This window comes from Pelodiscus sinensis, chromosome 17, assembly GCF_049634645.1.
Source record: "Pelodiscus sinensis isolate JC-2024 chromosome 17, ASM4963464v1, whole genome shotgun sequence".
NCBI classification, from domain to species: Eukaryota; Metazoa; Chordata; order Testudines; family Trionychidae; genus Pelodiscus; species Pelodiscus sinensis.
The window spans coordinates 36,008,311-36,036,230 of record NC_134727.1 but is presented as its reverse complement, the minus strand read 5'-3'; the positions used below and the strand labels follow the sequence as shown (position 1 = coordinate 36,036,230).

The following is a 27,920-nucleotide window of genomic DNA, read 5'->3' as shown; positions in this document are numbered from 1 at the left end:
GCGCCCCCTGCGCTTGGGGATGCTTGGCTTATCTGGCAGCGCCGCTGCTCCCGGCCCCGGGCAGGGAGGAGTTAACAGTCCCTCGCCGGAGCGAGCGGCGCTCGGAGAAGGGCAGGTTAGCCTATAAATGCGCCAAGGAGCCGAGGCGGCAGCGGAGGCTGCTTCGGAGAGACTGGGGGGCACGGGGCTCCGCTGGCCCGGAGCGGCAGGTCTGAGCGCTCCCCCTGCGGCTAGGAGAGCGACTGGAGGGGCCGAGGCCAAAGAGCGAACAGTCACCAGGCGCCGCGGCGAGCAAGAAGGGGAAGCGGAGGCGCACGGCAGCGCTCAGGCGGGGGAAGCGCAGCGCACGGGCAGCCTGACGCACGGCTCGGGGCGCACGGGGCCGGTCCTGCCGCGGGCTGCAAAGTTTCTCCCCGCCCCTGGGGAAGGGGAGCGCGAGCCCCGGCTGCCCAGGGACGGAGCTGAATGGAGCCCCTGGGATGAACCGGCTGGGAAGCGCATTTGCGAGGCTGGAGCGGCGCCCGGGGTCCCCCGGGGCCGGGCGCTCGGCTCCCAGAGCGCGCCGCTGGGAAGGAGGCGCCTCCTCGCGCTGAGCTGGGAGCTGCTCCCGGCTCCGAGCGCTGCCCGTGGGGGCTCCCCAGCCAGCGCCACAGAGCCCCCTTGACCTGGGTGGGGAGCAGCCCTCGTGCGCCCCACGGAGCAGCCCCAGAGCTGGGGAGAGGGGGACACGCGTGTGCGCAATTCGCAGCTCCCCTCCCCAGTGCGAATCCCGGGAGGAAGGCGAGAGAAAAGTGACCCTGTTCCCCCGGAGGAGGGAGAGAGCCAACTTCTAAGAACCTGCCCCTCCAGGGGCCCCTTCGCCATGCCTGGTGCTTTGAGTGGCCACACCCACCCCTTGGCTTCCTTGAGCTCTGACCTCTTGGCCTCTGGCGGATTTGAACCTGGGACCTCTGGTGCTAGGCACCTCTACCTTGAGCTAAAAGCCAGCTGCTCATCACCCCGGCTGTAGAGGTCTCTGGTTCTTAACTAAGTGCCACTGTATGGGACAGTGACCCACACTAGGTGTGTGGGTTACATAAGCTGCTAGCCCTGCGGCTGAGGCCTCTGCTCCGTTCCGCCCTGCCTGGCAGGGTAGATGCCAGAGGATGGAGGAGGCCGGTCCTCTGCTGAAGAACCTGTCTGCTGGCTCGGGAAGGCAGGACGGGCTTTACCCCTCCGGGATGGTGACCATGCTGGCTGTCATCCTCATCGTCACCATCGCAGTGGACATCCTGGGCAACCTCCTGGTGATCCTCTCCGTCTTCAGGAACAAGAACCTGAGAAAAGCAGGTACTGGCCTTGCTAGGACGCGGGGGACCTGGCAGGAGCAGCTCTTTGCTCTCCGCAGGGCTCAGGGCCAGCTGCATCCCAGAGCTAGCAGGATCCACTTGCATGTGGGGCTGCAGGGTGTGGGGCTGCCTAGGAGGGTAAAGTTCTCCCATCCTACCCAGCTGGGGTTCCAGGCACGTTTCTAGTAGTGGCTGCAAACCAGGCCCTGGAAAGGCGAGTCCCCCAGGCTCCCCAGGGGAAATGCCACTGTCCACACAGATCCAGGTCGCTGGGTCCTGACTTCCACGCCCAAGACACATTGCACCCCTGGGCCACCTAGGCTAGTGAGTAGGCCTCCTCCATCTCAGTGAGCTAGAAGATTGTCGAACCAAGCCAGTCTCCGGGAATAGAGACATTTTGCTCCCTGCACTTGCATCCCTAGAGTTTGCGGGGTGTGCCGATTGCACGCACGCAGAGCGCTGCTACGGCTCAGAGGGAGCGTGCGGCTCTCCCAGCCAGCACTGCGTGCAGCCAGCCGGCACCTCACTTCACGTGCCCTGGCTTTACGTGCCTGTCACAACAGTTATACTGGTGGGGAAAAAACCTATGTGAATGGAAACCAGCAGAATCCGGGGGCCCTGCACATGGCCAATGGCAAACAAAATGCCTGGCGAGCCGCACACCGAACCTCGATGGGCCACAGGATGCCCCCCACTGGCTTATAGAGCCACGGCCGAGACTTTCCAAAGTGACTAGTGATTTTGGCCACTTGCCTTGGAACGCCCTCAAAAAGGGCCCAATTGTTCAGAATGTGGGGACTCGGTGCTTTTGAAAGCCCCTTTGAAGGTGTCTCAGCTGGGGGCAGCCCCAAAACTGAAACACCCCAAATCACTTGTCACTTCTGAAAACCTTGACCCCAATTCCCCCAGCTGGCTTCAGCGCTCATCACCCTCCTCTCCAGGGGAATTCTGGCCAACTTCCCTGGGGGGTTTGGAGTCTTTCTTAGCTCAGTGACGGTGTTTGGAGGACTGCCCCTGCTAGCTTCTCGGAGGCTTTTGTAAAGTGCCAGGGGAGAACAGGGCACAAAACGAATGGTACGAATTAAACAGCTATCTCCCATTTGCACAGGCTGATACAGGCAGCAGCTACAATTCAGCTGTTTTGAGTTGTGGTCTGCTCTGTGCACTATGAAAGTTATCAGAAATTCACAGCTTTAGGCTGTTTCTACTGTAACACAGCAGAGACTTTTGCTGGCAAATGAAATTTAATGTGGATAAATGTAAAGTAATGCACATTGGAAAAAAATAACCCCAACTGTACATATAATATGATGGGGGCTAATTTCGCTACAGCTAATCAGGAAAGAGATCTTGGCGTCATCATGGATAGTTCTTTGAAGACGTCCACGTAGTTTGCAGCAGTAGTCAAAAAAGTAAACAGGATGTTAGGAATCATTAAAAAAGGGATAGAGAATAGGACGGAGAATATCTTATTGCCCTTGTATAAATCCATGGTACGCCCACATCTTGAGTACTGTGTACAGATGTGGTCTCCTCAACTCAAAAGATATACTGGCATTAGAAAAGGTTCAGAGAAGGGCAACTAAAATGATGAGGGGTTTGGAACGGGTCCCATTTGAGGAGAGATTAAAGAGACTGGGACTTTGCAGCTTGGAAAAGAGGAGACGAAGGGGGGATATGATAGAGGTCTATGAAATCATGAGTGGTGCGGAGAAAGTGAATAAGGAAAAGTTATTTACTTGTTCCCATAATATAAGAACTAGGGGCCAACAAATGAAATGAATGGGCAGCAGGTTTAAAACAAATAAAAGGAAGTTCTTCTTCACACCGCGCATAGTCAACCTGTGGAACTCCTTGCCTGAGGAGGTTGTGAAGGGTAGGACTATAACAGGGTTTAAAAGAGAACTGGATACATTCATGGAGGTTAAGTCCATTAATGGCTATTAACCAGGACTGGTAAGGAAAGGTGTCCCCAGCCTCTGTTTGTCAGAGGGTGGAGATGGATGGCAGGAGAGAGATCGCTTGATCTACCTGTTTGATTCACTCCCTCTGAGGCATCTGGCATTGGCCACTGTCGGCAGACAGGCTACTGGGCTGGATGGACCTTTGGTCTGACCCAGTGTGGCCATTCTTATGTTCTTATCTTACGCTTTGTTTGCAAGCCCTGCATAGCTCTTCTTATCAGAGGAACCTCATGATATATAAGTCTATAAGGAGCCACAGGACTACTCATTGGTTTTAAAGTTTCCGACTAACACCTCTGAGCCTTTTAAACGCAGCTAGAAGGTTTTTCGTGTTCCCTGGCCTGTAGTAAACCCAGGTTTCAAGCCAAGGTCTTGGAGGCTAATTATTAGTGATCATCTCTGGAAAGCACATCAGTCGTGTCATGTAAGAGTCATGGGTCCGGCTGCAGCACTGGATCCCAAAGCATTTTACAAACAGCAGCTCACTGAGTCTGACCCACAATGCCCAAAGGAAATGGTTGTAAGTTGGGGAAACTGAGGCACAACAAGGGCATCTGCTAGGTTTGGGGGGGCCTAACAGGAGACAGAGTGGGCCTGATTTACAGAGGTGCTGAGTAGCCACAAACCCCAGTGACCTCTATGGGGTCACTGGCCATGCCTCTTAGAGCAGGCTGCCTTTTCCCCACCCCCAGAATGGAGGGACCGCAGGGCAGCCACTTTCGAAATCTCGGGTCTGCAAGACAAAAGTCAGGAGTGGAACCCAGGCGCCCAGTCCTGTTCTATGACGGCTGGCCATGCCTCCATTTCTAGGGGCCACCCCCTGGTCGCTCCCTCGCTGTGCAGGGCCAACGGGGTCCTTTGGACTTCCCGCTCTTTGCATCGGGATGCCCTGCTCCAGGGCCACAGAACTGCATTGGCATGACCAATCCCGCAAGGGCAGAGAGCCTGCCCAAGGCCAGTCCGCTATGCCAGCATTGGAGCACAGGCGGTGTCCGGGGACAGACCCCCAGCGTCCTGGCATTCGGACCTCACTGCAGGGAAAAGCCGAAAGGGAGGAGGGGCTAGGAGAGCAGACAGAGGACTCCGATAGACTCCTGCGCCCCTGCCCGGCCCTTCGGGGGGAAGCTCCTAAGCGCTGCTTCGCGTCTGCTGCCTGTACAGTCGCGGCCTAACTGCTAAGCCCATAGCCGGGCCGGAGCGGTGCCATCGAGAGCCAGGTTTGATCTGGCCCTGCAGAGCCGAGACACCTCAAAAGGAGGCCGAGAAGCGCAAAGGCAGGAGCATGGCTGTCAGCACAGGCGGACGGATTTTAAACTCTAGAGCCCATCCAAGCAGACGAGCGTCACCAACCCCCTACCCCGGGCAGGAGTGGCCAGTTCCACAGCCCTGCTGGAGCAGAGCCAGGCTAGGGCCACGGAGCGCAGCCAGCTCCAACGGAGCCGGTGCATTCAACGCAGCGGCTCCCATCTGCGTCGGCCTCGGCTACGCGCCTCGGCTGCGTTTGCTCTCCCCGGAGACGTGGTGTAAAGCCCTGGCCTGCGCGCTCGGTCGCAAGCAGGGCAGGGGCCAAGCCGAGAACAGGATGAGGGAGGGAGGGGACAAATCTAGTCAGCGTTGGAAGCTCCCTGCCTCTTCCCTCCGGCAGTTCCATGGCCCTTTCTGCCTTTCACCCGAGGCCGAATTCTCGGCACCACCCCTTCCCGTTCCCCCAAAGCTGCTCCAAAGAGGGAAAAATCCCCCATCTCTCCTCAGGGGAAGGAGGAAAAATCCCCTACGTGAAAAAACACTGAGGAGCTAGGGCAGGGTGGGCAATCATTCTTTTACCAACGGCCACTTCAGACATTTGTGAAGTGCTCCAGAAGGGGCGGGGCCTCCGGTTGAAGGGGCGGGGCCTCAGGTTGAAGGGGCGGGGCCTCAGGTTGAAGGGGCGGGGCCTCAGGTTGAAGGGGCGGGGCCAGGATACTTCCCTGCTTCCCCACCCACAGGCTATGATTGCTCTGGTTGTGGGGGAGCACGTGAAGTCTTTGCTCCCTCCCCTAAGTTTCCCCTAGGTGCCCATGCCCCTGGGGGTGGGAGACTGTGCACTCCCCCTTCTGCTCCCAGGCCAATCAGGTCTGGGGGAGCACGTGAAGTCTCCTCCCATCCTGCCAGGAGCAGGTGGTGCTTGTAAGCGCCGCACACTCCCCAGGCAGATTGGGAGTCCTCTTTCTCCTCTTTGGGGGTGTGAATTCCCATCAGCTCTGCAGAGAGCACTTCCCTGCAGGCCAAAGAACTGCAACACAGCCCTCCGGCTTCCCTTCCCCGGGGCAGCAGCGCCGCTCGCTCGGCGGAAGTGGGCGCCGGGGGATTTCACGAATCCAGGGGGAGGTCCAAGTCAAAACGCTGCCCGCAAAGGCAGTCTGGCGCTGGGAGTGTCGCAGCTCATGCCGATGGAGAGTCTGCATCTCAGACTTGGCCCAAAGGTCTCTTACTTCAATGGAAATGAGCGAGTCGCGATTACTCACAAGAGTCCGTACCCAGGGAGGCCCAGGGTAGATGCCCAGCTCTCCCACAAATGTTTTGTGCAACTTTGGGCAAATCACTCCCTGCCCAATTTTCAAAAGTGGGTTTCATTTTTGAAAAAAAAAAATTGCCACTAGCCCATCTGGACCTCAGCCCCTACCTGTACTAATAGCACCCCCCTGCCTCCTAAGGGTGGGGGAGGAGAAATCTATTAGATGGATACTCAACGGCAATATAATTTAAATAGCGGTAGGCTCCCGTTAGGGAGTCAAGGATCCGTTGTGCTAGAGGTGGTACAAACGGAATAAGATGGTTTCTGCCCCAAAGCGCCACACATTTAACATAGTGACAAGAAGACGCCATAAGAACTAGGGGTCACCACATGAAATTAATAGGTAGCAGGTTTAAAACAAACACAAGGAAGTTTTTCTTCACGCAGCGCACAGCCAACCTGTGGAACTCCTTGCCAGAGGATGTTGTGAAGGCCAGGACTTTAACAGGGTTCCAAAAAGAGTTAGATTAATTCATGGAGGACAGGTCCATCCATGGCTACAAGCCAGGATGGGTAGGAATGGTGTCTCTAGCCTCTGTCAGAAGTTGGCAATGGATGACAGGAGAGGGATCACATGTTGATTCCCTGTTTCTGCTCACTCCCTCCAGGGCATCTGGCATTTGCCACTGTCGACAGACAGGATACTGGGCTAGATGGAGCTTTGCTCTGACCCAGTACGGCCGTTCTTATGTTCTTAAGGGGATAAACAGACGAATAGGGATGGAGGCACAAGGCAGCAGTGAAAAGAAGCGGTCGTGATAGTTAAAGTGGCCCTAGAGTGATGCATGAGCCAGAAGAAAATCCAGCTCCCTCCCCCAGAGCCGCCCCTGCCATGCAAAGAGAAGTAACAAGACCGTAAAGCAAGCGGAGGCCTGTGGAACAGGCACAGGAACCGATCTATTTTGCAAGGAGGTCTTGGTTTCCTGGACATTGTTGCATTCCCATCCTGGGTTCTTCTAACGGGGTTTTTTCTGTGTGTGCTACCCTCCCCAGGCAATGCCTTTGTGGTGAGCTTGGCCGTTGCAGACTTGCTCGTGGCTTTTTACCCCTACCCCCTCGTCCTGATGGCGATTTTCCACGACGGCTGGGTGATGGGGAACCTTCACTGCCAGGTCAGCGGCTTCCTGATGGGCATCAGCGTGATCGGCTCCATCTTCAACATCACGGGCATCGCCATCAACCGCTACTGCTACATCTGCCACAGCCTGAAGTACCACAAGCTGTTCTCGGGCACCAACACCGTGTGCTACGTGGGGCTGGTCTGGGCGCTCACCTTGCTGGCCATCGTGCCCAACCTCTTTGTGGGGTCCCTGCAGTACGACCCGCGGGTGTACTCCTGCACTTTCGCCCAGTCCGTCAGCACCCTCTACACCATCGCCGTGGTGGTGATCCACTTCTTCCTGCCCATCACCATCGTCAGCTACTGCTACCTGAAGATCTGGGTGCTGGTCCTCCAGGTGCGCCGGAGGGTCAAGCCGGACCTGCAGCCGAGAATCAAGTCTCACGATTTCTGGAACTTCCTGACCATGTTCATGGTCTTTGTGCTCTTTGCTGTGTGCTGGGCGCCGTTAAACTTCATCGGCTTCGCCGTGGCGCTCGAGCCCACGCTGGGATCTTCCATACCCGAATGGCTCTTCACCGCCAGCTACTTCATGGCCTACTTCAACAGCTGTCTGAACGCTGTGGTGTATGGGGCCATGAACCGCAACTTCAGGAAAGAGTACAAGAGAATCATCCTGACTCTGTTGCAACTGGCTTACCGGAGTGAGGGTGACTAAAACCAGAGCACTGAGCCGGGAGGGACGAGGTGGTCAGATTTGACAGCGTTTACACTCGGCCCCTGCTGCCCTTTTCGGAACAGTGACGCTCCGCGGAGGACACAGCTCCATACATAAGCTGTCTGTAACAAGAACACAGCTCACCTTGCAACCGGCTGTCCTCTTAGACTGGCAGGAGGTTCGCAAACAGCCCCTCCTCCCATGGCGTGGCCTCCCCGGCGTCAGTCGGTAGCTGTGCTGAAAACACCCAGGGCCATGTGATTCACAGTGAATCATTTATTCAGCGAACTGTCCACGAGCATCTCCGAAAGTTCTCTAATTTGCCTGTTATTCACCAACTAATTCTCTGTATCTCCAAAATGTTTGAAAGCAGCTGGCTGAGTGTTGGATACCCAAAATTCAGCCGGTTTTGTCTGGACCCATGGAATAGCTGCTGTTCTGTGATTGGATGACGTTTCCTGTGCGAACCCTCACCTCTGTCATTTAGGATCCGTCTTCCCTAAATCGTCTCCAATAGCCACTCTTTGTTATAGCAGCAAACTTGTGTTGGCGACAAGGTTACCCCAGAAGGAAAGCAGAAGGGGGTGCTGACTTAGCCAATGGGGATTCAGTGTGTTTGTGGTGTGGCCGCGGGGTGGGGAGTCAGACGGGACTGTCAGCCAGTAGGGAGAACAGAAGGTTTATTAGTTGACAGGGACATGGCGTAGAACAGACTTGTCAGCACAAAAACCAGAAGCAATCAGCACCGTCCATCTTGGGAAGGGGAGGTTCAGAGCCAAGGGCCCCGATTCACCATCCTAAGCCAGCGAGACTCACTCACACACACCCAGCAACCCAGTTCCCTCTGTAGCCAGCCCCGCCTCTGGCCTTCATCCAGCTTTCCAGATAAAAGGTGTCACCTGGTTACACCTCCCTCCCAGGCTCAGGTTACACAAAGCATCCACCTTTGTGTACAGGCAGGAGGCTGTCACACAGAAATTCCCATCCCCATCTAGCTATTGGTGGAGTGCCCTGAGAAACTGAGGCACACACAACGGGATTACTACACGACAGCAGAAATCCTATGTAACCCAACAAAGAGAACAGAGCGAATCCAATCCCCACTTCTTCACGAACGGTGGGGTTTTCCAGAAACTCTCGAAGGAGACAGATGCCTCCAAAAGTCCCAGCTTCTGTGAAAATACACAAAAATGGTGGCATGTTGTAAGTCCCACGATTCCCTTGAATGAGCTGAGGTGGCGAAAGGAAAACCTGTCACCAGACGCCTTAAATCCACATCCGAAGACGACAATCATCAGCCGGACGTGGCTGCTTCTCCACTGAAAAACCATCGCAGCGGGAAGGCGAAACCACCAAAACGAGGCTGCATCTCGGCGTCTGAAGATAAATCCACAAGGACAAGTCCTGTGCCAATGCCAGCGGCTCAGAGAGAGTGTTACCCCAGAAAGACATTGCACCTCGAGTGAGACCAAGCCTGCAGGCGCCTGACGAGCTATTTAGAGCGCACGTGTGAAGATTGTTCCCATGCGGAGAGGAAACCAATTTCTCTCGTTGGGTATTTAATTCAAGAGATAATTTGGCCTAGAGCAGCGGTTTGCAAACTATGGGTCGTGACCCAGCACCGGGTCATGGAATGTCGGGCTGTGACGGCGCGTTGGGGGTCCCCCGTCTCCTGCACCCCGAAATGGCACAAACAGACTCCACCAGCCAGTGGAATTGAGGGTGGTTTATTGCTCCTCCAGGATACAGCATAGCACAGATGTAATCTGGTTACAGGAACTGGGGCTCAGAGGCCTCAGTGCTCCCCTGGAGATAGGGGAGTCCCAGCCCCCTCCCCAGCTCCTTCTCCCCTGCTTTCCAGACAGGAACTAACTCTACCTCTCCCAGCCCTGCCCCCAGCCAGGGCAGCATTCCACCTCCCTTTGTTTCTCCCCATGGGGGGTAGGCTGGTTCAACCGGTATGGTACCTTTGCATAATAAGGTTTTCCCTGATGGGTCTTGCTCCAGACAGCAGAGGTCACCACAGCCCAGCAAGTACCCCCACGACGTCACACAGGCCCTGGGTCTCGTGGCTGCAGGAGGGGAAGGTGAGCAGCAGGGGGCGCTAAGGCAGCTCCCTGCCTGGCCTGGCACCGCAGACTGCGCTGCACCCCAGAAGCGGCCGGCAGCAGGCCCCCTCCTAGGTGTGTGTGTGGGGGAGAGCGCACAGGGCTCCGTGCACTGCCCCTGCCCTGAGCGCTAGCTCCGCACTCGATTGGCTGGGAACCTGCTGCGGCTGCTTCTGCAGGAGCCAGGAGAGGCAGGAAGCTTCCTTAGTCCCCCCGCTGCACTGCTGACCAGGTAAGCCTCTCCTGCCCCACCCAACACCAGAGCCCCCTCCCACACCCCAAAGCTCCTCCTCCGCCCCACCCCAGAGCCCGCATTCCCGTCAAATTATGTTGGGTCACGGCATCCATACTTTTCTTCAACTGGGTCACGAGAAAAAAAAAACGTTTAAAAACCACTGGCCTAGAGGAAAGAGAGTTGGGCCCAGACCTTTAAGGTATTTAGGATTCTAACTTCCATTCATTTCAGAAGAGGACTTGGGCCTCTGTCCCGCGTGGCCCTGATCGGCAGTGGTTCTGTGGACGTGCATTGGACAGATTGTGGGACAGAGATGTGAATAAGGAGGGGTAGCTCAGTGGTTTGAGCATTCGCCTGCTACACACAGGGTGGTGAGTTCTATCCCTGAGGGGGCCATTTAGGGATCTGGGGCAAATCTTGTCAGGGATGGTATTTGGTCCTGCTGTGCAGGTAGGGGACTGGACTAGATGATCTCTCAAGGTCCTGTCCAGCTCTATGAGATCTACACTATCTCCATATATTGAAGGAAGATGGAGCCACCACTTAGATTTTTCAGCAAGTCAGACCAGCCATAAGAAAATCATTCCCTGGTCTTCCTTGCATACGCAACACCTAACCCATGTTGCAGGCTATTTTCCTTTGATCCCTGGAGATGTTCTGGTCTGGTAACCTCGGCATGTAAAGTATAAGTTGGCTTTTGTGTATGGCCATTAAGGAAGACATGAAAATATGTTTTAAATCAGTGATACTCAGACTGAGCCTCAAAGGGCTCTTTCATGGATGGTCGATGGCTCTTTGCAGCACATGATATCATAGAAAATACTAGGACTGGAAGGGACCTCGAGAGGTCAGAGTCCAGTCCGCTGCCCTCATGGCAGGACCAAGTACTGACTAGACCATCCCTGATAGACATTTATCTAACCTGCTCTTAAATATCTCCAGAGACGGGGATTCCCCAACCTCCCTGGGCAATTTATTCCAGTGTTTAACTACCCTGACAGTTAGGAACTTTTTCCTAATGTCTAACCTAAACCTCCCTTGCTGCAATTTAAGCCCATTGCTTCTTGTTCTATCCTCAGAGGCCAAGACGAACAAGTTTTCTCCCTTCTCCTTATGACACCCTTTTAGATACCTGAAAACGGCTATCACGTCGCCCCTCAATCTTCTCTTTTCTAAACTAAACAAACCCAATTCTTTCAGCCTTCCTTGATAGGGCATGTTCTCTAGACCTTTAATCATTCTTGTTGCTCTTCTCTGGACCCTCTCCAATTTCTCCATTTTTTATTAAAGCGCCGTGTGAGTTAATTATTACTCAAAGTTATTAACCAATCTGGATGCTTTTAACCAATTGTAGTTTATAAAATAATACTAGCTGGTCAGTACTTTTGCTGTGAGAATGATATACACACACCACCTCATATGCACACACACTAAATCTTGTCCCTGTCACACTGTTTAAATATGAATCAATAGTAAATGAAACAATGAATTCACACGGAAGTAGCCCCTTTGGGTAATGTCGATTGCTAATTTGGCTCCTGAACCACTGTGGTCTGAGTATAACTGTTTTAAAGGAAGGTTTCTAAGGATACGTCGATAACGTACTATGAGTGGGATTTTGAAATGAGCCTAAATTACTTATGTTTCTAAATCTTATGGACTTTCAATGCAACTTAAGAGTGGATTTTTCAAAAGCACCTCTCTATACAATGTATACAGAAAGAGAGAGATTGATTACGAGCATTTTGTCTCCCTTGATAGACATGAAAGAGAAAAAGAATCAATGTTTTTTTCCTCCCAACATGCAATCATTTGTTTAATGAGGTTCTTTTCACCTAGGTGCAAAAGCCAATACAATACCCACATGGAAAGCTTTGCTGTGGATTCAGTCCGATCTGATTCACTTGCACATCCTTCGTTGCTCTGAAAGAGCAGAAAGATCACTAGTCTCACAATGGGCGGGGAATCTCCCGTATGCGCTCCCTGCCCCTAAATAAACACGATGTTTCCTGAATGGCTACAGAATTTTTATGGCAACAGCACTGACAAGGCAACAACAACCAAAAAAAAATTTTTTTTTTTTAACTTTTTAAGTCGTAGCACATGGTATTAAAGCAGTGTGTGATTTAATTATTATTCAAAGTTATTAACCAGTCCGGATGTTGGAAACCCATTGTAGTTTATAAAATAATACAACTTGGTCAGTAATTTTGCAGTGAGAATTATGTATGCACATACACGCACGCGCGCACACACACACACACTAAATAATTTAAGTCGCTGCACATGCCATTAAAGCAAAATTACTCTATTCCATCGTTGCATTATGACAAACTGGAAAGGAATGTCTTTGGGATCCTAAAAATCCACTAGCCCCTTCCCCAAAATAAGTAAATCCGTACCACGCCACCAAAAACCTTACGGCGCAACAATTCCTCTGTTTGATTACAAAAGGCAACAGTGATGGTCTCTGATCCAGGACTGGCCAAGCGGTTTCCAGCCAAGCTGTTTTGACAGACCACTGGGGCATGGCGTTTTCACAGACATGTCTGTCTGCTTGCCAGAGAAAATTCTGTCAAATCCAGCATGCAAAAAGATTTTGATTAAAACCAAAACTTTAAAGTTGAGTCTTTTAACCAAAAGGGAGGGAAAATCCAATTTTCCCATGATACCCTCCCTAAAAATGCCTTTTCTCTGAGTAGCTCTAATTGTTCCCATTAAAAACACCAGACCAGATCTAATTGCTACAGAAAGGTTACCTTGTGAGACAGATTCCTAGAGAAGCTGTGAGCTCACATGGACACAGCTATTTGCTTTTTTGTCAGGACCCGAGTTTGACAGACCTTGGGGAGGTTACTGTGTCTTCCATTCAGTACAGAAACCTCTAATTTGTGCTAAAAATAACGGCCTTCGTGTGCTTTATTTCATCTGGCTTTGAATATTTTATGCCTCCGTTTCTCAGACCCCGAGGGGAAGGCTCACCCATGCCAAAGGGGAATGAACAATGCAAATCTTTTATTCAGACCCACCTTTTCAGCCGGGAAGATTAGGCTTAACAGATGCTTTCTCCAAAAAGCCTGAACATGGCAGGAAAAAAACTTGATTAAGAAAACAAACAAACAAACAAACAAACAAGGAGACAAAAGTTGTTGGGCCAAAAAAAAAAAAAAAAGCAGGTCACTGTGCCTTTAAGAATCCCCGCGCTTCTCACTTCCCCTCACCCCGCCAGACTTCCATCCAGGACGAACAGAAAATACCGGACATTTTACATGTCCGGTATTTTCTGTTTTTTTACTGGACAGGGGGACAGAAAAAACGGACTGTCCGGGTGAAAACCAAACACCTGGCAACCCTAGGGAGGATCCCAAAGCACTTTAAAAACGGATGCATGAAAGATGCATAGGGGTCACTTCTCCAGTCACAGAAACGCCGCCTCTTGTAACCGTGCACCGCTCCACTACTCAAAGATGTGGGGCACGAGATAAAACCAAGGATTGTGGCCAAGGAATCTACAGCCAAAATATAATTCCAGAGATTGTGCTGGCGAGGACACTCCAAAGGCATTAAGGAGTCTCTAATGATTCCCAGTCATGCCAGCCATCAGGTTTGCATCTCATCCCAGTTCACAAAAAAGTCTGCATCTGCGGTGTTACACCAGGGATGAGTTTGCCCTGATCGCCAGTAACTTTTAATTTTCACTTACCCCAGCACTGAAGAGACAGTTTCCAAAGGGCTCCGTCCAAAGTCTAAAACTCCCATCAATAACAGAGCAAGGAACCCTGTTCCCCACATTTACCGTACACGTGCCCAATCATCACATCAGTGCTCTGCTCTAAGAAAGGCCCTTCGCTTCCACAGACCCCAGAAATGTGTCTAAAACCGACTGTGCACATTCAACAAGGCCACTGGACCTCGGGCGCAGCAAAGAAAGCTTGTGGTACGTGCTCCGCTGCTTTGGATCGTTGGATCAGCAGCTGCTGACACCTGCTGTAAATCCGCCACTGAAGCCACATTTGTGAACGAGTTTGCAGCAGGACAATCCAGGACACCACAGGGCATTGCTGATTTGGGCTGGTTATTGGATACCGGAGGTGCTGACATGTAGTGCATCTCCTGCTGGTCAGAACAGACATCAGACATTGAATTGGTGAACTCGGGGGGGGAGGGGAGGAGGGAGGGTGGAACAATTTGTACAGTGGGCGGGTGCAGAGCAAAGCTCCCTTTACTTTTTTCATCCGTGTGGGGAATAAATTTTGTTATGCGCACCGAGGCATGTGTGGAGGTGCACCATCAGGAGGAACATGCTGCTGCTGCCTGTGGGCACTCTGCTAATCAGCTGGGCAGCACTTGAATCTCTCCTGGGTGGCCGCCCAGATGCTCAGTTTATAGAGAACTCCGGTGCAGAGAGCCATGGAACCAAACTGTAACTCCAGGCCTCCACTTCAGGTAGGTGGTTTGGCACCTACAGGTGAACTAATGTTACAGGCAGCGACAGGATCCAAGCACAGCTAGTGATACATACTCAGAAAAGCACTTTACTGAGGATCGGGTTAGCTGTCCAGTCACTGCCCTGGAGCTGGGTTGGTATTTGAGCTGTTTGTGTAAATCAAAGAGGCAGTTATGCTAGAAAATCAATTGGAGTCACCTTCACATCTCAATGCGAGAGCCTCCCAGGTGAATCCATCTGGTGTTGCTAAGCTCAGATACCAAAGTGCATTATCACCAGAGAAGAAACGGACAGTCCCACCGGCCCATCCTCTGCTCTGCCTCTCACGCTATTCGCACTTTGAGAACCCAACCTCGTGCACATTCACTCCTGCTGTGCGGAGACGAGCTGCCTCGAAATCTTTGCAAGTCACCCTCTTAGCACATTGCTCCCCGGGGTGGCCAGAGTCCAAAGCAAGCAGCAGGGATGGGCTGGGAGTTACATCCCATGGAGACAGAGCCCTTGGGTGCTGGGAAGGTGCTCAGATGTAGTCGTGGACTCAACATGCAGTTATAAAGCGAACAAAGAGACTCGCGTCGTTGGTTTTGTTTTTACCCAGCGTTTTTTTGTGAGGATAATATTAGTGCCCGGAGTCTCTCCCTGTCAGAGAGAAGGAACCGGGACCCCACACTCAGGCATAAAACCAGCTCCAACCACCGAACGACGCCCGTTCGGACCAACTCGACAGACCAGCTGGGGTGACAATGAATCGGCAAATTCAAAACCGGTTTGACCCCTCCCAAACAGTCATTTCATCCCTCCCGCCCCCACGCCAGCCAGACACAACCTCCCCCACCAACGCGCTGCTAACACCGTCACGCCAACACGTCTCCAAATAAACTCTCATCAAAAATCACTTTACACCCCCCGACACATGCACACGAAACCACGTCTGAGCAAAGGCCTGAATGGCAGACCAGCCAACAGCTGCACCTCCAGCAGCCCGCAAGCAAAATCCCATCTGATCCCCCCGCCCCCCCCCCCAAAAAAAACCATTGACAACCAGCATGAAATGGTTCCTTCTGACCACTCAAACGCAGCTGCAATTCCACTGCCTTCCCCCCCAAACACACATCAGCTCACTTCTGGCCCACCCAGGAAAGCTGCAACTCTCCCAAACAGCAAACACGGTCCTGTCTGAGCCAACGGCCATCACAGCTCCCCGCCTGCCCCCCCCGAGGCTGCTCTCTCAGCCCCAAGCAGCATTTTTTTCAGGCCCAGGACAAACTGGTAACACGGCCCCCCTCTCACACACCTGTCACAATTTACAGCCTGGGCCAGCCCCCCGCTCCCCTCACCAGGGCCTCCAGGCTCCAGTAGCCTTTTTCCTGCCCATGTGGGGGCCTTGCTCCCCCTCCCAGAGAAAAGACTATTCAATCCCCTTCTTCAACCCCTGAACACCAAGTCCTCCCCTGAGCCAAAGGACTCTGGGTGGATTATAACCCCCCTCTCCTCCCCCAGACCCCTCTTCTTACCTGGTTCACTTGCTGCCTGGGATCTTCCAGTGCAAAGGGCTGGTGCTGACAGACTCCTCCACCTGCTGCTCTCCCCTGCAGCTCGGGCCTGGGGCAGGCTGGAGCGCTCCGCCCCAAAGCCACTCAGACACCTGGCTGCAAACCTTTTGTCCCAGAGGGGTGGAGGCAGGCACTTAGGGGGCCTGCTTTGCTCTCAGCCCTGCTCCATGTTCTCAGGGGAGGGAGGGGCTCTCTGAGGAGCTGCTCCAGCCAGAATGAGCTCCACAGGGCTACCCTGCAGCGTGTGGAAGAACACCTGTCCCTCACTCCTCCATCACCCAGCATGCCCTTGGGGAAGGGCCGTTAACAGAGAATGTGCTTGTGCAGACAAGTGGGGGGCAAACAGAAGGCTACTCAAGCAGCCTGAATAAGGGCATTTCCTAGCTTTGCAGCGCTCGGCCTGGCAACCCGCATGTTCTTTTCTTGAGGGTTTTTTTGATGGAATTTCCTAGTTTTTTAAATAAGACTTAACATGGAAAAACCCAGAACGATCACCCCATGGGGCCCTACTGGGCCCACGCACGGCATCATTTGCAGGCGTGGGCTCGTTAGCAACACTACATAGACCTCTGCCACCACTTGAACGAACAGAGGAATCGGTAGCAGTAGAAGGTTGTTATCTTCTCTCTGGACCTTACTGGAGGGGGATGGAGAAACACACTTTGCCCAGGGGAACGGGGGGGACTCACAGCTGTTGACTAGATAGCAACACAATGCAGCCCCTGGGCTCCTGCCCAGGCTGAGTGGTGTGTTCTCTAGACTTTATAAATTACTCTGCCCTCTCCCCTTACGCTCATCTCCCTCCTCTCCTCGCTCTAGAGTTTTCCCCGTCTGCCTCCTCCTCGGTCTCCTGGCCACGTTTCACCCTCTTCTCATACTATCCCACCATCCTCGGCTTCTGTCCCCATCTCTTTCCTACCCCGTCTTCTGCCTCCCTCTGCTCCCCCCTGCATTCGAGTCAGCCTCCTCTCCTCCCTCTGCCTGCCTGTGTGTCAGCACAGAGAGATACCTAGGAACAAAGAGCCCAGGAGGAGGTATTGCAAGGAAACCTGCAACCTGGGGGGCAGCGTGTCAGTCACTCTGGGAGGAGGGCAGCCTATAAGGAGTGTGGAGGGAATGGAGCATGCCCAGTGCCGGTGGGAACATTGGCGATTTTAGCTGAGACACTTGAAGACGTTTTCATGGTGCAGGCGTGAGCAGGTTCTCTAAAGGCTCCTAACTTGGCCAAAGTGGGTCAATTTTTTTTTAATGGGACCAGTAAAAGGCACCTTCCTGACTCCGTGGCGATGGAGCTGCCCATTTTCAGTCCCTGATCTCAAGCACAGCAGCTTCTCAACATAGCAGCCCAGATTTTATTTTTATTTAAATTAGCAGAACATCTCTCCCCCTCCCTCCTCCCCGATCTCATTCTTGGAAACAACTGGTTGGGCTGTTCAGAGCACTTCATCCCACGTGGAAAATTCCAACCCTGTTGGGTAAAACTGGACAAAGTTATAAACCAGTGGGAAACAAGGGCGTGTGATGGAGTGTGTCAGGGTACGTCTACACTGCAACACTAGTCTGAAATAACATAATCCGCATCGACACAGCAGGCAGTTATCTCAAAATACTGTCAAGCTGGAGGGCTTCTTAGTCCGACTCCTGTAACCCTCAGGCTGTGTCTACACTGGCAAGTTTTTCCAGAAAATCAGCAGCTTTTCCGGAAAAACTTGCCAGCTGTTTACACTGGCCGCTTGAATTTCCGGAAAAGCACTGACGATCTCATGTAAAATCATCAGTGCTTTTCCGGAAAAACTATGCTGCTCCCGTTCGGGCAAAAGTCTTTTTCCAAAAGACTTTTGCCCGAAAGGGCCCGTGTAGACAGCATAGTTCTGTTTTCCGCAAAAAAGCCCCGATCGCGAAAATGGCGATTGGGGCTTTTTTGTGGAAAAGCGCATCTAGATTGGCCACGGACGCTTTTCCACAAAAAGTGCTTTTGCGGAAAAGCGTCCTGCCAATCTAGACGCGCTTTTCCGAAAATGCTTTTAACGGAAAACTTTTCCGTTAAAAGCATTTCCGGAAAATCATGCCAGTGTAGACGTAGCCTCATTGTATGAGGAGTAAGGAAAGTCGGAGACAGAGCGCTCGATTTGGAAATAAGCTACACACTTGACATAGCTCAATTTGCATAGCTTAAAGTTAAGCCCTGCTTTAAATGTACCTGCAGGGAGTCAGCTCTCATTAACAGAGAACGCCGGATCTTGGCTGATCTCTTTAAAAAATACTCCATCATTGCTAATGTGTTCATACCCACGCTCACTCCAGAAATAGGTTTCCAAGTAGTTTTATTGCTATTTGTCAGCTTCCCACAGCAGTAGCTGGCCACCCTGTGGATTCCAAATGGCAAATAATAATGAATCAAATGCAAAGATTGATTTCCAGCCTATTGATACTCCACGCACAGGAGTGCGTGGCGTGCTTTGGAAAACTCACACATGCTACCTGCACTGGGGGAAGGTGACACGAAGAGACTCGCTCACAACTTGATGGCGTCAGGTGCAGCGTCACAAACCCACAGAGGCCATGTCCCAGTCAGGACGCTGACCTTTGTAAGCATTAAAAGCCAAGCCGTGACAAAACTCCACTGTGCAGCCCTCGACGGGGCTCGAAAGAGAAGACCTACGCCCAAGATTGCTGACCCTAGAACAGACTCGGCGTCTGTTTGACATCAGATGCTTAGAGAGAGACTAGAGCCTGTAATGATTTTGGCTGATTACTGCACAACAGGGTTTAAAAAACCCTCTTCCTTAGTCCCCACGCTCTTAGCAGCTGCCTGAGTGTATTCTGTGGTTTTAATAAAAACCTTATTAAAGTTCATAACAAAACAGACATGCAAGTCCATGGAACAGTTTGGGGAAGGGTGAGACTGGTAACTGTGTGTGAAACTCAGGGAGATGCAGCGACATAGAATGCAGGAATGCTTCCCTCTTTGGCAGGGGTGGGCAATAATTTTTTGCCAGGGGCTACTTCGGAAATTTTTGAAGTGGCCACGGGCTACACAGGAAGGGGCGGGGCATCAAGCGGAGGGGGCGGGGCATCAAGCGGAAGGGGCGTGGCCATATTTCCAGGTTCCCCACCTCCAGACAATGATTGGTCTGGGGATGAGGGAGTGCCTTTGCCCCTCCCCCCCATATTCTCGCTAGGTGCCCATGCCCCTGGCATGGGAGGAGACTTCCCACACTCTCCCTACCCCTAGGCCAAATAGGGACTGGGGGGCAGGGGAGCCGCCTCTGCTCTCCTCCTGCCCTACGAGCAGTGCCTACCACTTCCAAGCGCCACGTGCTACTGGCAGGGCGGGAGGAGGCTTTGGGCACTCCCTTACCCCCTAATTGGCCTGGGGTGGGGGAGCAGGGCTTCCATGAGCCGGATCCACCCACTTGGCAGGCTGGATCCGGCCCATGGAGGACATTTTGCCCACCCCTGCTCTTTGGAGAGGCTCTGGTCTTGAGCTAACGCAGCCTTTGGCGTTATCTTGGGGCAATGCGAATGTCATGGCTCCTTCCCCACTCTGGCATGATAAATGCAGAAGTGGGGGCCAGCAAGTGTACCCAAAGCCTTATCTACCCGGCTTTGGTATAAAACTTCCCCCCAAGATCTTAAAAACCTAGATCTTGGGAATAAAACTTCCGCTGCCACCACCCAAATATTGATAAAGAAATCAGGGGAAAGATCATTTGGGAAATCTTACCCCTAAAATAAAAATCAAGGCACACAATTAACCACTGCCAGGTTAATAAAAAGAAAAGAAAGAACCTTTATTATTACAACAATATTCCTGTTGCAAACATAATGACTAGATAGGGAGGTAACAAAATATACTCATGGAGAAACTCCATGGGCCTAGAACTTAGTTACAAAGAAAAGCCAAAACATCTTTTAAGCAGTGCCAGATCTCAGATCCCATACCCAATCCTTAAAACAATAAAACCTAACGAAACTGCCTAAACTTTACCCTACTTACAGAAAATGAAGAATGGTGTCTTGGAGAGAAAGAGAGAGAGACATGCCTGTCCCTCTCTGTAGCTGCAGAGAACTCCCACAGAGAGACAAAAGGGAGAAGAGAGAAAAAAAAACCAAATTCCTTTGTCCCAGTTTGAAGAGAGACCTACATTCTTATTGGTCCCTCCACCTGGCTAGGTGTAGTTAACCCCTTAATCCCCAGGCTGCTGGCTAACCCTCATAATCATGACAGCGAGTGTGGAGTTTCCTTGGGAGCGGGTGTTTGCAGCTGGCTCCAACATTCCATTTTCAAGTCATGCAGGTGGGGCCGACTGGTTGAAACAGCGATGGCCAACCTAAGCTAGAGAGTGGGCTGCATGGGTGGGTGGCCCTCCTCCATCTCAAGACTGCCGTACCTAAGACCATCTCCCGGTCTCACTGTGCTCGCGTCCCTAGAATGGGCGGGAACGAACCGTCGCAGCGCTTCGATTGTGGGCAGAGGGAGCACATGGCAGTCACTGTTGAGTACAACCAGCATGTACCTCACGTCACAGGCCCTGGCTTGACATGCCACTTCAATAACACCGGTAGGGAAAAAAGCCACTTGGTCAGAAACCAGTAGAATCTGGCAATTCCGTGTATGGGCAACTGTTAAACAAAACATCTCGTGGGCCACAGAGAAACCCACCGGGGCTGCCTGTGGCTCTTGGCTCGTAGATGACTTGCCACCAGGCTAGAAATCTATTAACCAGCACTCTAGCCTTGAAGACTCAGTGCCGTGCAGGAGCTAAGTTTTGTCAGACATCTATTCCATCCCTTCCCCATGGCTGGGAGCTTCCTGCAGCCTGGCACGGGACACAGCTCAGACACTTGGGCCAGGCTGGAAGCTTAGAGCAATTCAGGACTTTGCTCCATTTCTGGGAGCTCCCAAGAAGCTTAAGTGGGGTTAGGAGCTCAGCCTAAAGCAGAGAGCTGCTAGATTTTAGCTGAGGGCCTTTTCACCTTAAGCAGGGGGATCTATTGCTTAAGAACTAGATATATTTGTGGGGGGAGATCTGTCAATGTCTACCAACCAGGATGGTGTCCCTAGCCTCTATTTGTCAGAGGCTGGGAAAGGGAATGGAACGGATCACCTGGTGATTCCCTCTTCTGTTCTTCCCCAGATTTTGGGAGCTCTTCCATTAGAAAGTCTTTATTTTCTAATGGATTCCTGGCTTTTTTCCTTGATCCACAGCACATATGCCATGATTGGTGTAACCAGAAAACCCACACGTGTTTAACCCAAACTACAGTGCATGGGAGGAGGGGGAAGCAGTTCCCTCCTTAAACTGCATGACCTCTCTGTGCTTTAGTCAAACAATGAAACAAGCTCAACTGATTAAGTTCAGAGCACATGCAGAGGACACCCAGCGCTTCAAAGGAATAGGCTGTACATGAGTAAGACCAGATACAATTAGAAGTGGGGTAACAGCCTCCCTACGGGCTGGGACAGACTGATGCTCTATCCTCAGCAGGGAGCTGCTGCTGTCACAGAGGGAGAAGTACCCCTCCTCCTGTCAGGCAGCTCCATGGGCAAGTTCTGAGCCACTGGCCGGCTGGGGTTCATTAAACAGCTGCAAGGCAGCGCTGCTGCACAGCTTAGAGGGAATCTACACCCCGCCCCATTCTACAGTCACCTCTAAGCTCAGTCACCTACATCCTGGTCCTGACAGGCCATTTCATCATTTACCTTTGAGGGCTGGGACCCTTGACTTTCCGGTCACTGATAAAGCACCTTGCCCATTCAGAGTGCCAAACAATATTGACCGGTGCTCAATAAGAATTACCTACTTGTCAATATAAAGTGATCATAGCTGGTTCAGTAAACAATGGCCATTTAACCAAAAAGATAAATGTTACCCAACATCTAAAAAATGAAGTTAGTATAAAAAAAACCACAGACGCCTGTAATAAAATAAAAATATAGACCTTATTTATTGAATAAAACAAAAAGTGCATGATCCAGGTACCACACCAAATACACATACGTTTTTCACTGGGCAGATATACATACTGTGTACTGGCAATATACATATATGCAGGCACAAAAAAATGTCCACGTGATTAGATTTGATTTATTTACACACACGCTTTTCCTGGTCCCTAACTGTGCTGACAATCCAGAAATCAAACGACAGGTCTTACAGGTCATCCAGTCCAAAGCAACTCATCAGCCCTTCCATGGATGAGTAGCCCCAGGTAAATGCATCTTGCTCCCCACCCTGTTATTTTCCTTTACATGCAGGGGGAAAGGCCCAAAATTTAAGCTATTCCAAAAAATGTGAATAATGTCCTGATCACAAGAATCTACAAGCACCTCCAACATGAGGGCTTCAGCACTGATTATAGTCTGAATTCAGAGTTACTTGAACTGCCAGGTCAGCAGTTCATTCTAAACCCCAGCAACCAAATGCTGTTTTCATCTGGGGTACATTCAGGGATGCTCCTTTGACTTTGAACAGAGTTTCTACCCTGTGTAACAAGAGCAAATCGAAAGCAAATTTTGTCCTGGGTTTCAGCAGGGTTGATGGGCACATCATAGGCTCTTCCCCTCTGCTCTGCCATCGAAGAGCCTTTTCCTTCCCTTGACAGGAGAGGTGGTACCACACCAGAACCAGAGCCCCCCCAGCAGCGAAGAGGGACAGCATGAGACGTGTGTAAAATGAGACCAGTGGCTCCCAAAGCCGAGGTGGCCACTTCTGTAATATCCATTAAACACCATCAGACGGCCTGGGCAGTACCAACAAAACCGTTTCCCCCTCTTCTGAGCCAGCCGCGAGCTGGCAAGTTTCCGCGAGCTGTAATTCCACGCTGGCCAAGCGCTCTGCTCGCAGCGCCCAGAACGGCACCGTGTCGTACCAGCACCAGGCGACCGACAGCGGCAGCTTTTAAATGGCAGGGGCTGGGGGCCAAAGAGGATGCATGCGATCAGTGATTCTCCCCCCCCCCCCCCCCCCCCCCCCCCCCCCACAGTGCACCGATACGAGACAGAGGGAGGGAGGGGAGGTTCATGCAGCCCTGGGGTTAATGTGAACTGCCACTTCCACCGGAGGAGGTGGGGGAGAGGGAGAGGACAGAGACAAGACACCATCGCAGCAGCCAAACAGGACTGCCTAGAGGCCAAGAGCAGCATGTGGGGGTGGGCGGAGGTGGCAGGGGAGCAACGTGCTCATTAGTGTTCCACTTCCGCTGGTCAGCTAACAGGAGGCAGAGGCCGTCACCGTCTTGCGCTAACCAGCGGGAAAAGATTTTTAGGTCAAACTCTGCATCCGTGCTTGGGATGGCGGACGCGCGTCGTCTGGTCACTGAGGAACGGTGACAAGCCGCATGAACGGGACATGCGGTGCGGTGCCGAGCCAGGCCGTACCAAAGCAGGGCGCCGACAAAGCTTTCAACGGCTTCTTGCCACGCAGAGATCCAGAGCAAAGTCAGGGTAAATGAAAGAGAGGGGAACGAGAGAGAGAGAGAGCTGCCTTCCCTCACGGACCAAGGGAGATCACCCTTCTTCCTGCTTAGCAGCTAGCCCAGTCGCTGCTTAATGCCCTGAAGAACAAGGGGTATATCCCAGCTGGGGAGGAGAAGAGGAACGCAGGGTCACTAACCCGATTCAGCGGTAGTGCTAGTAGTGACTTACCGCAGGGAGAATAGTGATAGAGATGCAGCCATGTTAGTCTGCAGGGAGGTAGCACCGGAGCAGGGGCGCTCACTGCGGTGGGTGTAAACACAAGCCATCCCTTACAGGCAGGGTGGCGAAGAGGAAGAGGGGAGGGGTGAGCTTAAAGTACCACCACCAAGGGAGCACCCCATCCCAGGCACTATTGTGAAAATCCAAGTGAAAAGGAGCGTTGGCTCCTAGTCCAGGAACACAATAAACTGCCTCAGGAGTTAAGTACTTCAAAGCCCCTAGACACCAGCACAATCTGCTCTGTGTTCCTAATGCTTCTGAGAAACCCCACCTCCCGCAGTTAAAAAACAAACACCACAGCTAAACGGCCTCAGGGATTTAGCACAATCCCCCCCCTCCCCTGAACCCCAACCCACCTGCCTCCTCCCCCACTCAGCCTCTGCAACTTTGCTCCGCAGAAAGCCCACGCGCCTCACATCTAGGCGGGACAGAGCCAGAGATGGAGCGCGGCGAGGATCTAGGCTGAAACACACCCAGGCAGAACGGCTTCCCATCCACAATGGTGTCTGATGCTCTCAGGTGCTGCTCCCCTAGAGCGCTTGCCGCACTGAGGCCCTGCTTACACAGCGTCTGACAGGGTGCGACTGGCAGCCTGCCGGGGCGGCGCACACAAGAGATTCTCTCGTCGTGCAGTTTCCTGCTTGTGGCCTCTGTAACGTCCAGGCGACACAGCTCCTAGGGACCAGGGCTCTAATGGGTCACTCATCGGCTGGAGTTTCTCTGTGGCCACAATAAAGTGCTGGAGGAAAAAAAAAGTTGGCACAAAACGCCTGGGGAGGTTGGGGAGAGGCTCAGGGTGGTTGTGAAGCTGTACTCCGGAGCCCTGGAAGAGCCCATGGGTTTCTAGAGTACCCAGGGGAGGGAAGAAACGTGCCCTCTTAAAACTGGAGGACCTTGGCACCTGGACACCATCTTAGCCAGCAGCAAACAAAGGCCGCCTGGAGCCCGACAGGGAACTGCACACTAAGAGGAGAGGGAGCCAGGGTGCGCCCTCACGCTTTTCACCAGGACAAACGCGTCTGAAGAGGAGAGGGGAAGAGTGGCCGCGACTGAGGAAAACCCAAAGGGGCGGTACGGCCGGGCAGGGCACGGTGTCACGGTCCCGAGGCATGGGTGGCGTTGGAGACTGGGGACGTGGCCAGTGCCCAGAGGGACTCGTAGGTCCCCACCACGAAGCCCGCGAAGCCCAGGATGCTGATCAGGAGGTCTTTGGCCACGGTGACGGGGTGGATGCCTTCGGAGGAATAGGTGGCGATCTCCAGCAGGGGCGGGATGATGAGGGCCAGCGCGCTGCTGCTCACGGAGCCCACCAGCGAGATGACGATGTCCAGGCGGGGGATCAGGATCGCCAGCAGGCCTGGGGGGGGAGGGAGAGAAGCACAGGGCGGTTAGTGCTGGCACCGGGACCGCTGCCCTCTGAGTGCAGGGGGACGATACAGGCCATCTCACTGCAAGGCCAACGAGGCAGCTGGGCTCTGTGTTCGGCCCCACAGGGGAATCGCTCTGCCCCCCCGCCCACCAATCACAGCAAACTTTGCTAGAAGGCAGAAGCTGGGGTGTCTTCTCCCCTCCCTGCCCCGTTCTGGGCCAGCGCACAGCGTGGGTAGAGCCCGACCCCATCCCGCCACAGCCTCTCCCGCCCCGGAGGTGGCACAGGCCACGGCTCTCTGGGCTTTACGCCCAGCTCTGTCAAACGACTCACTGTACCGTGGGCACGTGAGTCTCTGGGCTGCCTCCGGGGACAGTACGGCTAGGTCTACACGCGTGGCTTCTTGCACGAGAAATATGCAAATGAGGCTAAGCGTGGAATATCGCCGAGCCTCATTTGCATACCTAATGAGCCGCCATTTTTGCAGAAGAGGCGCTTGCGCCAGAAGGAGCTGTCTACACGGCCCCTTCTTGCGCAACAAAAACCCTCTTGCGCAATGCTGCTATTCCTGAAAATAATCAGCGTAGCGGCATTGCGCAATCAGGCCAATCAGGGTCTGTGGGAGAGGGAGCACGGAGGTGTCCTGGCCCCGCCCCTTCTGCCAATGGCCCCGCCCCTTCTGCCAATGGCCCCGCCCCTTCCAGGGCAGCACAGGGCCACTTCAAAAATTAGTGAAGAGCCCCTCCCCCCGCGTCTAAAATGATTGCCCACCCTGCCGTAAAGTCTGGGGGTACGAGGGAGCGATTTGGAGCGTGCAGGAGATCAAGTTACCGAACTGCTGCTAGAAAACGGTGGAACAAGCCAGCTGTCATGGGGCAGATGGGCCAAGGGGAAGGGACGTTCTCACAGTGATGCTCCGACTCAGAGCCTGCAGCGCCCCAAAGGAGAAGAGGCGGTCGCGGTGATGGAAGGCTTGGAGGACCGTAGTCAAACTAGAAGGATCCTGGTGGAGGGAAGTGAGGACCCCTCCGGTCACCCTCTCTCCCCAACACGACGGCACAGAAACGAGCCACGCAGGGCTGGCGGTGCACACAGCGCCTGGCTGCTCGGCCCTGGGCGTGGGTCATACAGCCTTCGGCGCTCCCCGAGAGAGACGTCGCACGGAACAAAGCGCCACAGCGCGGCCAAGACAACCACACGGCAGCTGCCCCATCCGTGCGGTGGGATCAGTCAGCCGTCTCCCCCGGGGAGGTTCAGCCCCGCACAGGGCAGCGCTGAGGCGCCGCAGCTGCCGGCAGCAGGTTCGGAGCAAGCTGAGGCGAGAAGCAACGAGGAGAAGTCAGCGGGAGGAATGGGCAGCTCACCCCCCAGCAGCCAAGCCCTCCGGCGATAGGGGAGAACATCCAGCACTTTGCAGCATGTGTCTGAGGATGATTAAGATGGGGGGGGAGAGGAGAGGCCAGTCGGGGGGTGTCTGGAATGAAACATTAAATAGCACCATTGTTCTAAGGGAAACACAAGGAAAGGCCCAAGTGGGGCAGTGACCACAGATCGATATGGAGGGTTTGAAGACCCCTTCGACCTTTCTGGGCAGCCAGAACTGGCTTCCTCTCGGCTGGCGGATCTCTGGGGCGCAAAGAGGAGAGCGAGTCATTCGAAGGAAGGAAAAGAAGATCCCATGACAGCTGTGATTCTGCTCCAAGTACAAGGCGAGGGAGATCCCAGGGGCTCCCAAGGACCGTGCCAGCAAAGGGAGTAGGATGGATGCAAGTGGGTGGGAGCTGCTGAATCCAGTCCAGCTGAACCACCAACCAGGGCTTTCACCCGCACAGGGGACTTGGGGGCCACACCCCTGCGCTGCCGTGACATTCCCACGGAGCCCAGGCAAACTCCCCCCAACTGGGTCGCTCCTTTTGATCCCACCCTCTCCCCCGTGGCGACTTATTCAACAGAGCGGGAGGACATTTCTCATCAGCTTCTTCCCGCACGGCAGGGGAGGGAACGTCACCCACAGCTCACTTCAGGCCGCGCTGCCATCCTGCAACAGGGCCTGGGTGGGGATGTGCGTTCTTGCCGAGATCAAACGGGAAAAAGCCCCCCAAAAAGGGGCGAGGAAAAGCAGCATTGCAATCTCTAGTGAAGGGCGTCTCAGACCGCAGCAGAACTGAGCTGAGGCCGTGGGCGGAAAGAGCCACTTCCTTTCTGCAGCTGAGGTACTGGTGCACTCGTTCTTTTCACCGAGCCCACCGACTGGCGGGGGGGAAACGGCCCAGGGCCCAGCAATTCTCAAGGGCCGTATCCCAGCTTTGAATAGTGACCAATGCTCTGCTCAAGCGACTGGTGCAAGCTCGCCTGCATTTTTAATAAGCTCGCCGTTCAGACCAACGCAGGAGGAATTATTTTGTGGAAACAGCCAGAGACGCTTGGGGCAGCTTGCAAGTCACGAGAGGTAGACTGCGCCGTCTTTTTAGCTTCTCAATACGATGGATTACGTGAGCCAATTAGAACAGATTTGCATGGTGGCGAACTGCATGGAAGGGGCTCTAGTCGCCAGCATTCAGACGCATTTGCCTGCCCATTAGCTGAAGCTGCTCACTCATTCTCCTCACCCCAAGGGCCTGCCTGCCCATAAAAGGGACTTCAAGGAATAAAACTCACTAGGATTTCCAGCAGGATACAGAGCGAGTCTCTTGAAAGCTGGCAGCTGGCAAGACTTGCGAACGCTCAGGGCTCGTTTACACCACGGTTGTGCCTACACTTGCACTTGTCAGTCGAGGGGTGAAATAAACCCAACTGACTAATTTCATTGACAAAAGTGCCGGTGTGGCCAGCACTAGATCAGCAGGAGAGGCTCTCCTGGGCATGGTACAATGACGCTGCTG

General features: G+C 53.3%; 2 protein-coding genes across 5 annotated transcripts in view; one reads left to right on the top strand and one right to left on the bottom strand.

Moving 5' to 3' along the window:
- Positions 1-24: 24 nt before the first annotated feature.
- Positions 25-7,624, top strand: LOC102445396 (melatonin receptor type 1A-like). The gene is made up of 2 exons (XM_006138256.4): positions 25-1,329; positions 6,840-7,624. Exons 1-2 carry the CDS (start codon positions 1,146-1,148, stop codon positions 7,622-7,624), a joined length of 969 nt encoding a protein of 322 aa, XP_006138318.2. The 5' UTR covers positions 25-1,145.
- Positions 7,625-22,938: 15,314 nt separating this feature from the next.
- LOC102444659 (proton-coupled amino acid transporter 1) overlaps positions 22,939-27,920 on the bottom strand; it is a 51,883-nt gene continuing 46,901 nt past the window's right edge. For 3 of the 4 annotated variants that reach the window (XM_075900579.1, XM_075900580.1, XM_075900578.1), the window contains one exon: positions 22,939-25,026. In XM_075900579.1, the coding sequence (XP_075756694.1) occupies positions 24,764-25,026 (263 nt within the window). In that variant the 3' untranslated portion in view covers positions 22,939-24,763. The remainder of the gene's footprint in view (positions 25,027-27,920) is intronic. The other variant, XM_075900581.1, reaches the window with a different exon arrangement.